Genomic DNA, 14,320 nt, shown 5'->3' with positions numbered 1-14,320 from the left:
TCTGTGTTCATCATATCCTTATCGCTAAAGATGTTTCCCCACATTTTCATTTCAACGTATTATCCTGTAATATATCACTATAGTATATGTAGCCTAGTCTATACTCTATCCACTGTTTACTGTTTACACACCAGATTATGAACGGTTTGTTTTATGATTTTAAAATGTTTCTATTTGTTTCTTTTTCTCTTTGTCGGGATGCTTTTGATGCATTTTAAATTGGCTTGTTGCTGAAATGTGCTCGATAAATAAACTTGCCTTGCTCTAAAATATCAACTCACTTAAACTACTCTACACACTAAACTACTGCAGTTCTCTAAATGTTGCCGTTAATCGAGCCTCCATACACGGGTAAGAACTTATTCAAAATAGCTCCAGTTCAGTGTAGAATCACTTACAAACTTCTTCTGTTTGTGTTTAAAGCCCTTCATGGCCTCGCTCAACGAAACGACAAAATTATGCCTTTTGCATGCAAAGAAAAGGCAATACAGTACAGAGATGTGAGATTCACTGAGACTGAAGACAAAGTATGACTGAAACAGATTCCTTCAGGGGCCGCTAACCCGCTTCATCAGTGTTGTTTGGCCCTTTAATCTTTTTCTTCTCTCAACAAGGGGAGGTGATTGGAGCTTCTCGTCGTGGTGTGGATTAAATGCTGCATCATGTTGGTTGTTCTATTTGTGTAGTTCCCGGTATTCTAGTAATATTAGCATTCAGTTTTTGTCTCGTCTGTTATCTTCTCACCTCTGCATTTTCTGTCTTGGGGAAGACAAAATGCTTCCTCACCTCCAATTTAAAAGACGGTGGAGCGTCCTCAATTTCTAAATCTTGCTCTGCAGCTGCCTCTACTCTACATTCATTTTTCACAGTACCGAAGTTCAGAATCTTGATACCTTTGAATCCATTTATCACGATTTATGATTTATCTTTACTCCCCTAATACCGTATTATTTATTCTGTATCTGTATCCTGAATCTTTGGTTAAGTCTTAATTTCTTCCAGAAAGTTTCCTAAACCTACAAATACATTAACTTAATTAATTTTCCAGTTGTGAACCTGTCCTATCGTTCTCTACAAGGGGTTACAAAGATCACCAGCACAGACAGATTTGAAGTACTATAAGTGGTGTGTATGTACCTTCTCTGTTATCCATCTCCTCAGCAGCTTCCTCACCGGAGGCCGTCTTCATCACCATCATCCCTCCTGCATCGTCTTCCTGTTGGGAGTGTCTGCTGCTGAGAGGCACGGAGAGACAATAATGAGCCACAACATAAACTATCATCGCCACCGCCACAGCAAGCATGGGCACAACTACACAAAGTACTGGTGCAAACAAGCCAAAGACAATCATCTACAAAGAGGCAGAATCGAACTTCTCCCATGACACTGGACGAGTTTTAGGTCGTGTTCATGAGACTGGAGACGTTAAAGATCACAGAAGTGACAAAGAGGAACGGAGAGAAAGCGACTCACTGCTTCATTCCCTTCCTGCACGTGTGGGCCGAGGAGACAATACAGAGCAGTGTTGCTACCTCCCCCCCAAACCAAAGCCCCTCTAACTGAGTCTGATTAACATACGGCCTTAACAATAGAGAGAGAGAAAGCAGAGCGTATGATGGAAGACACATAAACTCACATCATGTCTGTATCATGACACCGACCTTTTCCTCGGTCTTCCCCCGGTACGAGTGACGGGAAACACTCTTTTCCACAATCGAGTCACGTGAACACTTGATTATTGAAAGGTCTGCTGTGAGTATACGCAAACACACAAAGAGGAGGGGGCTGTCTGTGTGTCCCAAAGAAGGGGAACGGAGGGTCATCAGAATAACAAAGTGGGGCAAACGGGGAACAATTAAACTGCGCACATACCCACCCGCCCACGCATACATGCAAAACGTTCATGTGATCCTGCACACATTCAATCATAAAAGAAGAACTTTATTTTCTACTTTGGACTTTTCATTTGAATAAAATAATCCAGTTTGACTTCAAGTTAAAAAAAAAAAATAAAAAAAAACCATTAGGGGAAGCTTAATGATTCTGTTCCTAGTTTGTGTCCTTCAAATCCCATAATGCAACTCAATTACATATTTTATTAGTTAAGCATTCCCTGACAACTTCCAGTGTCTTTTAATTCTTTTCTTCACCTACATATCGGGGTACATTAGGACCGCAGATTTTGACCCCATCTTCATATTAGAAAAAGATCATGAAGTGGCCGTTATAGACATGACACTAGGGCCCGACCAATGTGGGGGCGAGGGAGAGAGAAGAAATTAGATACCCAAATATCGGCCAATATCTTTCTTATAACTCGCTACGATCTTTAGAGATAGATAGATATATACACATTTATTGTATTGATCCCTCAGATGCAGTTGGTGCATGTAGGTGCGTCACCGCTTGACACTCTGGACAGTGATATTGCTTGTTGTAATCCATATAGCGCTCTCTGCTGGTGAGAGAGAAATGCTTTTTGGCTGGTGAATGAATCAGGTTATTTCAGCGCATATCAGAGATAAAAAAACACGGTCGATATTATCGGCTGGCTGATGAATCGATCTGGCTCTACATGAGACGCTGATTTAACCAAGAAAACAAGTTATATGTAAATTAGTACATGTGAGTATTGCTTTAAGAGAGACTTGAAAACATATAAAAGAGGGATGTATGTAAGAAAAAAAGTATTTCCCAACATGTTGGTGTGTGCAAACGCAGCAGCTTGGCTCTCTCTTGTTTGCAGAGATGCCACTGAAAAGTTTTGTTGTACTCTATATGACATGATGACTATAAAGTTTATTATTTTCTCTATTATAATCTGAAATATTTATATTTAATACATTCTTAAATATGTCCTTTAATAATAGGACAATTAATTTCCTACTTTCTAAACCTTACATGCATAAACCACAGTGTGCACTGACTTATTATTAGTCTTTAACTTATATGTGTTTTTTGTTGTTGTTTCTTTATAATATTTTTTCTATTTAAGATCCTTGACAGTAAGAAGCACCACTGTTTAAATGTTTATTCTACTTCTGCAGTGATTGTTCTTGCAGCAAAACACAAAGACAGCTTCCTGTTATGTGTAAATTTGGTAAAAATTCAGATTCTGATTCAAACTCTAAATCTTCTGATAGTTTGTAATGGCTCTGTGCTGCCCCTCTGTGGTGAAAACAAAAACAGCAATGCAGCACAACTGCTCACATAATTGAAATTCCCCTCATGGGATTAATAAAGTATATCTTCTTCTCCTTTTAATCATTTGAAACAAATTGGAATCTCTGATTGAGTATTAATTTGTTTTATTTGATACTTTATTGATCCAGAGGGAAATTACAACTTTTCTACATAGCCATATCTTTTTGAGTGCAACGCAGGGTATCAATCATTTCACTGTGCTTCATACAGAAGCTCTAAGTGGCCAGCATCCATACATTTTAATCTCCTCTATTAGTCCGTGATAAATAATTTCCAATTGTTTTCACAGGATATTGATTTATTGCTGATCTTATATCTTCAAATCCAGACTCAAAACCCATCTGTTCAAGATCGCCTACTCACTCTAACATTTTAACTGTAAACACACTGTCCTACATTTCATTATGCTGATTTTATCCATCATTGTTTTTAAAATGTTGATTGTTGTACAGTGTCCTTGTGTGTCTTGAAAGGCGCTTATAAATAACATTTATTATTATTATAACGATGGTCATTTCTTGTAAAAATTACTTAATTTCTCAACATCTCAAGACAACAACTGAAATCAACTTGTTTTCACAGGAAGACCATTATTGTTATCTCTTATAAGAACAAATTAGAGCTTCCTAAGATCTAGAGAAGTATAGAGCTGCCATGGGAGGGTTAATACTGTTTTAATCAGATTTCACTCAAACTAACGGTTTACTAAGTCCTGAACCTGAAGAAGTTAGTGAGAGGTAACAATGAGTCTGGATGAGTGAACGCTCACCTTGTAACGAGAAAGTGAATGTATCCCTCTGGCACATAACGGGCATGATCCTCCCTCTTGGGTCGGACATCTAATTGGTCGAGCGGCTGTCCGTCAAATTGGTAACTAGTGTGATCTGACTCGTACTGACCCTGGCCATCAGCTTGATACTGGGCGCACTGGACTTCAGAGGTGAACATGGATCCAGAGCCATCTCCATACTGGCTTTCAGATGTGTATTTGAACTTGTTTCCTGGATCGTCAGACCTGTACTCTTCATTGACTCCATGTTCATAATAACCCTCGGCCTGCTCAGATCTGCAGCGTGCAGACGTTGCGTCGGTTGTAAACTCAGCGTAGACGTCTGTGGTGTTTTGTTGGATGTTGGATTTAGGCCCTACGCAGGCGGAGAGGGCACCCTGGTGTTCAGTTCTTTGGTCGATGTGGTGGTAGTTGTAGCCGTGTTGGGTTTGACCCTGAGTTACAGTCTGACCTCCCGCCCACTGGTATGCAGCATCCTCGTTGGTTGGCTCAGAGGAAGGTTGTGATGTCACCACTTGGTGTCTTCTTTTAGGAGAAATGGGGAGAGGTGAAACGTGCAGAGAAAAGGAGACATTCAGAAAGACTTGTAAAAAACTAATAAATTAGATAAACACTGTCTATTCTCGTATAAGTAGAATTTTATGACAATGTTTACATTAAAATATCTAAAATAGCAGAGAGAACTCCCTGCAAGCCTTGACGTCATCTTTTGTTGCGCCACAGGAATGAGTCCTAAAACCCGGAAGTAAGTTAGCATTTGAGCGCCATGTGGTGTAACGTCTAAAAGTCAACGGGGATTTTGAATGTGTTTGTGGTTAGACGCCTGAAGTAAGTTCTGTGGTTAACACAAGCTGAAGAGATGTTGGCGTTTTGTTAGACCACATAAACTACGTTAGGTAATACCCCCACTTGTGAATTTTGAAGTTTTTACACGTCTTTAAAAAGGCGGTTGCTAACAAGTGGCTAAATGTGACTACAGTGGTTGTCGGGGACATTAAATGTCATCACGCCGGACACAGAGGGCGGGAACTCTCTCACTAGTCTGAGATGTCTCCTGTAGGTTAAATCTTTAGGTTAAGGTGAATATTATGTTAGTAAACTATTTATTAAGCTACGTGGATTAGTTTATCGGTGATTGTCTGAAGCATAACGCTAGTGACGTCACAATCATCCGACCGTGGTGTAGTTAGCTTGTAGCATAACGTTAGCTTTTTACTTCTGTCGGCCGCATTAACGCTTCAAACATCATAAAAATGGCGTTCATCTGTGAAGATTATCCTGCTGAACAAAACGCCTACGCTTCAGGAACGTGCGTTATCCACAGAGATTATTTTCTGCAATGATCCAAAATCCAATGAAAAAAATCCCATAGGAGAATTCTCGTTAGACCCCATGGCGATGCTACTTCCGTGTTGGTCTACAAAAATACATCATATGGTTTGTTCTCTATTGTAGTGTTGATTAAGAGCCCCCTGGTGGTGGAATCTACATATTGAATGACTATAATAGCTGGTTAAACTTATTAGAAATATTTGTATTAATTCAGAAGTTGTGTCTAAGCTGTAATGCAGCTGCCCGCTAGCTGCTGCTGAAAGTGCTCACTCGACTGCCTGGATGTAAATCAGCAGAATAAAAGGACAGCATCTTGTATACCGGTATATAGGCTGTGTCGGATTGTGGAGGATGTGGATGTTAACCTGCAAGGAGGACCACAGGTTGGTGGTGTAAGCAGTGCTACTGTGAGCCACACTCAGTAATCTAATTTGACATTGTTCAGACACAGGAAGCTGTTATCCCATGTTTAGACGTGTTTAATAACTTGTGCTCAATTTTTTTTTTTTTTTGTATATTTCTTTACTTTACACTGGTTGAAAAGTCTGAATTTTAATTCAAAAGACTGAAATTAGTCGTCTAGTTACATACACGTATCTTGTTTTCATTGGGTGATATTTGTTGCTTCTCCTTATTTGATAAATACCTAAAATTAAATATCTGAGCTAGATACCCCCTGCTGAGTATTTGACCACTAGACGCGCTATGTTATTCCGTGTTATGTTCACTGTTTCACTTGTTCTCAAGAACCTTGTGATCCAGTAGTTATTAGGTCTACTTCTTCATAATTTCATATTTGTTGATGTGGCATACATTTTGAATCTGTGAGTTGGTGAATGTTCAGGGAAATGTAGCACTGCCCTTTGCAAAAAAAAGAGAATAAGAGGGTTGCTAGCAAGGAAAACATGGATGTTAAAAAACGCTGGTTTGTAAAGGTAAAACTTGATGAAAGAATGCATTACATATATTTCTAAGACCTCATGGACAAGAAGCTACAAATATGTCTCGGTGAGCAAAACTGTTAGTCCACAATAAGGAAGCTCCTGCCTTTCAAGATAACTTAAAAAAAAAATCCTTGTAATACTAGACTTCAACAATAAAGGGTGTGTAGACTCACACACAGGCCTGCGTACACTCACACCCACACCTTGTAAGAGCGCTAGGGGAGCTGTTCCCATTAGCTGTAGAGGAGCTCCAGCTGTAATGAGGCAGGTAATGCATATTTAATGAGGCGTAAACAGATTTATAAACACAAACACACACACACACACACACACACACACACACACACACACACACACACACACACACACAAAGAGCTACAGATCAAAGCAGGCTGCGAAACACATGAAATACACTTGCGTCAGCATGCACATACCTTATAAACACATACAAATATGGACACTCGTAATCTGTTTCTGTCACAATATCCTCTCAGACCCAGTCTGTCAATCACACAGACACACACACACACACACACACACACACACACTGATCATCAGGCTTGATTCCTCGGGAGAGCCTTTCTAGCTTTATTTTGACAGTCTGTTCGTCGATGTTAATATCTCTCTGAGGTACAGATTCCATTGAGAAAGCAGTAGATATCTAAACCCAGCAGAGAATTAAGGGTTGAGGATCAGGTGTGGTTAGCATGTGTGTGTGTGTGTGTGTGTGTGTGTGTGTGTGTGTGTGTGTGTGTGTATGTGTGTATGTGTGTGTGTGTGTGCTTATGTGTGCTGGACAGGTACATGTGTGCACAAACATGTTTAATCACTGGCTTGTGGCAGCCTGAGAATATTCTCAAATCTGTCATGAGAAATGGCAAGAATACTAAAAATCTACTTTCATTTGTCGGCACACCAACAGAAATTTGAGTTCACCAACCTGTTACCGTTGGTAGCCTACTGTATACGTTCCTATTTCTTCCATATTGTCTTTCTTAAGACATGAGAAACAATTTGCATGTCCAAAGTTTTCATATTTGTTTAAATTTTTTCTTAAAGTTTGTTCAGACTTTTGGTAAAGGGTAAGTGGCTACATCAGTATAGCACTCTTCATGGTCTTTTCCACTCTCTCTCTTACCCACTCATTCACAAACATGCAACTGGCCTGACCAACAGGAGTATGGGTGGGACAAAATATATAGAAATATAATATCATCATATTCATCATCATGATACAATTATCATGATAGAATCACTGGTTACAAATATGTAATAACTACATAAAAAAAAATGGCTCTTAACAGATTTACCTTCATATTTGACTGAACCTGTCACTACTTTATGACGCCTCACAGCAGGGCTTATGACATGAATGAGGGTTAACATGAAACAACGTTAATCGGCCCAAGAAGAATTTGGCAACAGGATAGAAGAAGAAGAAGGAGAAAACAGTGGGATAATTTCGGAGAGCAGTGAAAAGAAGTTAAAGAATGAAGCAAATTCCAGGGAATAAATACATTAATACTGAATCTCCTTACACTGGCTCCCAGTTACTGCTCGCATCAAATTTAAAACTCTGCTGCTCACTTACAAAACAGCGACAAAAGCGGCTCCTCCTTACTTTAACTCTCTCATCCAGGTCTACACTCCCTCCCGCCCACTACGCTCTGCCAATGAAAGGCGTCTGATCCAACCTTCACAACAGGGTCCTAAGTCTCTGACTAGACTCTTCTCCTCTGTCGCCCCCCCGGTGGTGGAACGAACTTCCAAACTCCATTCGATCTGCAGAGTCCCTCTGCACCTTTAAGAAAAAGCTAAAGACCCAGCTCTTTCATGAATACCTACTAACTTAATGATGATGGTCTCCATATTATTGATGATGATGATGGTAATGATGATGGTTTTTGTTTGATAACGACGACTTATAAGATGGTTTCTATACTGATTAGAGCTCTCAAGAACTGCCCTCAATGTTGTGCTTTGCCTCTGGTCACTTCCTGTCAGCACCTGTGTGTCCAATCAGACTCAAAGCTGATCGTTTGCTCTTACTGACATTGTTTCCTCTTTTCTTGATCCTTTCTTGCGTTGTACTTATTCTCTGATGTACGTCACTTTGGATAAAAGCGTCTGCTAAGTGAATTGTAGAATTGTTGTGTAGAATTGAACTTTCCCTTATTAGGGGCATTTTATATTCTTCAGTTATTCAGATATTGTCATGCATCATGATATATCAATCATCGCAGAAACACTGTATTATAATATTGTAATCGTTGGCCTCGTAATGCATATTGTATTGCATATCATATCGCATAAAGAGTTACCCTGTGGTTCCCAACCCCCAGGAAAATAAAATACACCGTATAGGAAACGTGAATTGTACTTCCAACTATGAATGGTGTATTCTGCCTCCTTAGCCACTGCCCAATCAATGTGACAGAAAAAGGCACAAAGCTTAAGACATACTTTTATAATACATGATAGGTTGCTTACCTTAAATCAGGTGAACAGCTGTCATGAGAAGCTTTAAGGTCTCCAATATGTCTTTCATCGACAGTGCTCAGTAGCTGTTTGTTGTGGTAATCCATTGTACTCTTTGGTTCAAATGTTTGTAAATCGTTTTTTTGACATGAAGACCCTCCAATCAGCTCCTCGGTGAAACTCAGCAGATCAGAGGATTCTCCCGGCTGGTGTCCTTCAGTTTCCTCTTCCTGCTCTTCCTCGTCGTTCTCATCCTCCATTAAATCTCCAGAAAACGGTAAACCAAGCCCTCTGTCGTTTGAAATACCCGATTCACTCAATGGGGTGCTGACAAAAGAGCTGGTGTGGGAGATTGAGCTGTTGGTCAACGCAGGGGAGTGTGGTTCAGATGCGGTTTGACCCCTCCAGTCTTGAAAGTCGCCCAAAGACGTAGGACATGGAGGTGCGGAGGGTGACTGCCCACCCTCGTCTGAATCTTCCATTGAGATCTGTGAATGGACGTAAACTTCCTCCCTGGTTTTCAGGAAGTGGTCTGATGGATATCTTAATGACGGAGACACACTTCTTGCCACAACGCCTGATTTGTCATCGTAGTTTCCTTGTTCTGCTTGTGTTTGACTATAACCTGTTGGTCTTGAATCCGATTGATGAACAGCCTCAGTGTCACTATTTGAACGGCTTGGACCGACCATTTCTTGATGCTCAGTATTATTTTTAAGACTTTCTTGGTAATGAGAGGATGACACAGATTGGCGTCTTGCTGTATCTGTACTAAGTTCACATTCAATGCTTTGTTTTTGGCTGCTGTGTTCTGTGTTCTCCTGATGCTCTCTCCGTGAAGCTTGGGCCTGGGCTTTCAGTACTGTGGCAGCATAGGAAAGCATGCTAAATGTTTCCATTGTCTTTTTTGGTCCTTTTGAATGCCTATCATCCCACTCTCTTTCGGCTTCTTTAACCGTGCCAGACACAATGATGTAGTCCATTTCAAGGCACGACGATGAATCGCCGTCAGAATTGGACCTGAGTTCGTCACTGCTACCTGGGTGAAGGTTATCAGGGCTACATTTCAGTGTGTCTTTCTCCCCTCCAGAGCTGGAGCTCAGAGACATGGATTCTGCTGTTTTACCCTCCCCCACACATGTAATGTCATTGCTTGGACTGACATGGCTTTCGGAGAGAGGCCTGATCGGCAGGTCATATAGTGAGACTGATTCAGAGCCGTCAGCTTTCTTGGAAACAAGATTGCCCCAATCGACATGGCTCGAGGAAGGTGACTGGTCAGCCTGGGTTCGAGTCTCATCAGCTTCCCCTCGACTTAAATCGGGATTGACTGAAGTGGCAGGATTCACAGTTGAGCAGTTCACCAAAAGAAACGGGGATTGATCACCTGAGTGCTCTTTCCAGGCAGAAAACCCTGATCCTTCCCCACTTTTGTTGTCGTACTTACTTGCACCACAGCTTCCCCCATCCTTAATAAAGTGGTCCAAGCCACTAGTTCCCTCAAACAGGAACACCTGGTTGGGCGTCTCGTCTTTGGCTGTAATTTCTTCTCCCGCTTCAGTGATCTGATTGAACTGAGGCACAGCGACAAAAGGGCTGGACTGCCCCTCTAGCTGTATCATGTCTACATCGGGACTAGCACAGGTCTCAGGGGAGGATGAAAGGCTCCAAGTGCAATCTCCGACATTGTCATATTCTGATGTGGAAGTGGGCATGTCAGGAACAGGTAAGTCCCAAATGTCAGCATGGTATGTGGACGTCCCATCTTCTGAATGTTCAGATGCCGAGTTCTGCAAATCCTGCTTTCGGCTCTGAACACCCTCAAAGTCATTGTCATCTGTTTCTTCCTCTTCGGCCGCCTCTATGACAATTTTCACGTTGTGTTTAGTCCCTATACGGCAAACATCTTCAAGAGTCTTCACCACTTTATTGATACATCTCTCCTCGTCTTCCACTTTCTCTTCTCCTGCCTTTACGCTTAGATGTGACTCAGGAGAATCCAACGATCCTGTGCGGCTAGGGTCCTTTTCATTTTCAGGTCCTTCAGGGCTTGTTATTGTGGAGGAGCTGTCTTCCAGTATGGTGGTGTTCCACATCGCCATTCCACCTTCAGAGAATCCAACTGGACTTTCCACGGATGTGCTAGGTCCGAGATTGGGGTTCATCCCGCAGAAAGAACCAGAGTTTTCCGAGAAGTTGTCCGGGGTTGTGAGAGGTGAAAGACTGTCATCTCGGATTGTCATATTCCACATATCTAGAGATTCGGGGTAGGATGCGGTGGTACCGCTATCTGATTTGAGAAATCCCTTCTGGGCTGAGTACGTCCAAAAGTCTAGGAGTTCCATTTGTTTGTTTCCTTTTTTCCCTTGTACCCCTTCATCCTCTTCTTTAGAAGTGTCTGGTGTTAAAGTGTTTAAGATAGCTTTTTTTCTTGGCAACAGGGATGTTTGTTCCTTCTCAGCAATGAAACCAGCTCTGCATTTTCCAGTCACTTCCTCCTCCGGTGGAGTCAACTGCAGATAAGACAAAGTGACAGGATTCCACTGATCCTTAAGTACAGACTCTGGATTCCAGTTGTCGCACGATTCAGTCTGCTCAGTGATCAGACTCAGCTGGGGTTCGAGGGTCTTTCCTCTTTGGTTGGCATTCTCAGAATGTAAGCTCTCCTCTCCGCTGTCTAGTTCAGTCCCATCCTCCAGGATATTCTCTGGGCTTTCACGTTCTTTGTTCCTAATCCAGGCGTTGCTATCGCTTGATGACAATGCTCCATGTGAGTCAAAGCCGAGTTCATCCCAGGTCTCCGACAATGACGATGACACACTATCCTTCTGCTGCAGGCCGTTTATCCTTTCAACTACATCTTCTGGGAAAAACCTGACCCCACAACTGCTGGGCGGGCGGCTACCTACAACGCTGTTGACTGGAGTAGGAGGGACCACAGTGTCCATCATGTCATTCCCGTATACTTGACCTTGGTGGTCAATTGAAGAATTTCGGCCAAACGAATTAGGAGCGGAAAAATCCAGAAAGCTCAGCTCTTCGAGTTCTGACAAGCTGTCGCTCCCTGCTCTGCTTTCTTTTTCGTCTCCTTTGGCACAAGAGTTTGCCGATTCTCCTCCTGTAGGCACAGGGTGGTTGCCGTTATTCAGCGGGTCAAAACTGAACAGGTCAAAGTCACTCTTGTTTCTGCTAGAGCGGTGCTTCCTCCTCTCAGGTGGGACAGGAGGGGAGAGGGATGGCAAGCCCAGAGAGGGGTTTCTCATGAAGAGTCCCGCTGCTGGCAGTCCAGCTGCTGCGACCTCACCGACTGGACTGTCATCGCTAAGGAAAACCGAGCTCTCCTTGGAAGAGCGACTACTCCGGATGGTGGTCATACCACTGTCAGGGCTCACGAGCTCCCCACCTGCACCAACTCCTACACCTCCTGTGTCCTCTCCCTCTGTGATCACCCTACATTTAGAGATAAAACCACATTAAATAGTGTCAAGGTGTGAAACTGAAGCTAAAATAAAGGGATTCATGTAAATACCTTGCTATTGCCACTACATCTCCGCTGCCTTCTTCAGCTCTCTCTATGTCAGAACCATCCATGTCATTAATCCCAGATGATCCCTGGGAGAACTCCACGCTGCCTGCCACCCCCTCCGTGGAAGAGGTCCTGCTGCTGGGATGGCAGGCTAAGACAGAGCTCCGCCTGTCCACAAAGTCTTTGAGGAGGCCCTGTATTTCTTCCACCAGCAGAGGAGGAGTACCAGATGATAAGGTGGTGTTTATAGGAATGTGGTATAATTGGAAACTCTGCTTGGCCTCCAGTTCACCAGAAAGAGACCAGCTGGAGCACTCTTCCAACTCACAGCAGATCTGCAATGAAAGTTACTGTTGTAGTTTTTTTATGCTTTTTAATTTGTAGATTTTAAAGCAAAAAATTAGACACTTTAGGAAACATGCTTATTGGTTTTCTTGTGGGTGAATACAGTTCTAATGTCTGTTCAGTATACATGTATGCTGAAATCATACAGTTATAGCAGATTTTTTTTGTAAAGCCTGGGAAAAAAAGACATAGCACGTTGTTTAAGACTGAACTGTGACAGGAGCCGGGCAACTTTGTAATGTTATGATTTGTAAATGTAAACCACTGCAACTGAATTCTTTGGTGTCTTATAAGCCCATGACACGAAAATAAATTAGATCAAATCAAAAATATTATATAAGGCAACAACAACAGGTTGAAAAAATGGAGCCAATGCTAAAGTGCAAAAATCTGCAGTTCCTCAAGTGTCCACATGAAGATGAAATCCCCATTAGGCCCCAGTAATCATGTTAACAGCCTGGTACAAACAAGCTTGGGGTCTCTTTAGTTTCATTCTTTATTGGTAAAAACTGCAATGTGTATGTATTCAATTCTTAATATTTGCATTATTGGGCACAATAAGGTGTGGCTCATTTGACTGACAGGCAGCCATGTTTGCTTTTTGCTTCACTTTAGCTAAATCCTGTTACTGACCTGTCCACTTTATTTATTTATTTAAAATAGGGACAGTGCACATTAATTATTATTTTTGTGGGGGAGGGAGTGTTTACCACTTTATCTTTGCTTGGAGGAGATAAACTAGGTATAGCAGTGGGCTGTGTGAGCGTAGCAACCTGACAGATGTGAAAGTCCATCCCATTTTCTCACATTAAAGGCTTAATATGCAATTTTTCACACTCAAATGTAATATAAATCAAGTATATCCTCTCAAAATAACTCTGTGAGTCATGACTGTCTACAATGGGTGTAACACCCGAGTCCCACTGTCTGTGATGTTTTCAGAGTCCTATCTTCACTTTGTTTACATCGCCAGGACGGCAGCTGACTCCTCCCCTCGAGTATAAAAGTTGTTTAATTGAGGGACTAGAGAAAAGAAGAATAACATACTGTACTCACTGCTTAACTGTGTTTCTAGATCACGCTCATTTCAGGTAAATTTACATGCAGTGTGAAGATACCAGCATAATAAAGATCGCTAGCATTAGCATGCTAACACAACAATGCACCGCGAGTTGTTTTGGTTTCATGCTGGTGCTCAAGGGTGACATCTGCTGGATCAAAAATCCAGCAGATCGCATATAGAGCCTTTAAGAGAGTAAATGAGCACATTTCCCAACATTTTGAAGCAGTCTTTCGTTTGTCTTTTATACATTTTCTGGTAATTTACCTGGTTTAGGATATCTGCGTTGCTCGAGTAGACTGCCATCTGTTGGCGGGGATGATGAAGAGTGTCATCGACTGACAGGAGAACCACCAAGCCATCGTAGTCATGACGATGACTGAAGGATTTCAGCACGTCCACATAATTGTGCCAGTCCTGGAAATATACAGAAAAAAACTGCTTGAAAGTTTCATCTCTTTGATTTGAAGTATTAAATAACAAGTAATGACAAACAGAAGTAAAGTACAACGACACTAGTCTCAAAATGTTTACGAAAACATTTAGGTTACAGCTGTATGGAAAACTTTGTTAGACCCCTGCCTTTCATTGCGCATATGATTTAGTTTTTCTAAAAACTGAAGTGGCTTCAAGTAAGCCTT

The 14,320-nt window shown here is 41.8% G+C and overlaps 1 protein-coding gene across 5 annotated transcripts in view; it reads right to left on the bottom strand.

Moving 5' to 3' along the window:
- The window catches only part of LOC110000756 (uro-adherence factor A), a 55,980-nt gene that overhangs the window by 10,607 nt on the left and 31,053 nt on the right, over positions 1 to 14,320 (bottom strand). For 4 of the 5 annotated variants that reach the window (XM_065951434.1, XM_065951443.1, XM_020656110.2 and 1 more), the window contains exons 7-11: positions 13,947 to 14,096; positions 12,278 to 12,609; positions 8,761 to 12,198; positions 3,974 to 4,519; positions 1,138 to 1,235 (exon numbers count right to left, since the gene is read on the bottom strand). In XM_065951434.1, the coding sequence (XP_065807506.1) occupies positions 1,138 to 1,235; positions 3,974 to 4,519; positions 8,761 to 12,198; positions 12,278 to 12,609; positions 13,947 to 14,096 (4,564 nt within the window). The remainder of the gene's footprint in view (positions 1 to 1,137; positions 1,236 to 3,973; positions 4,520 to 8,760; positions 12,199 to 12,277; positions 12,610 to 13,946; positions 14,097 to 14,320) is intronic. The other variant, XM_065951440.1, reaches the window with a different exon arrangement.

This window comes from Labrus bergylta, chromosome 2, assembly GCF_963930695.1.
Source record: "Labrus bergylta chromosome 2, fLabBer1.1, whole genome shotgun sequence".
NCBI classification, from domain to species: Eukaryota; Metazoa; Chordata; class Actinopteri; order Labriformes; family Labridae; genus Labrus; species Labrus bergylta.
The sequence above is the reverse complement of the archived record's forward strand: the minus strand, read 5'-3'. Positions and strand labels throughout refer to the sequence as shown.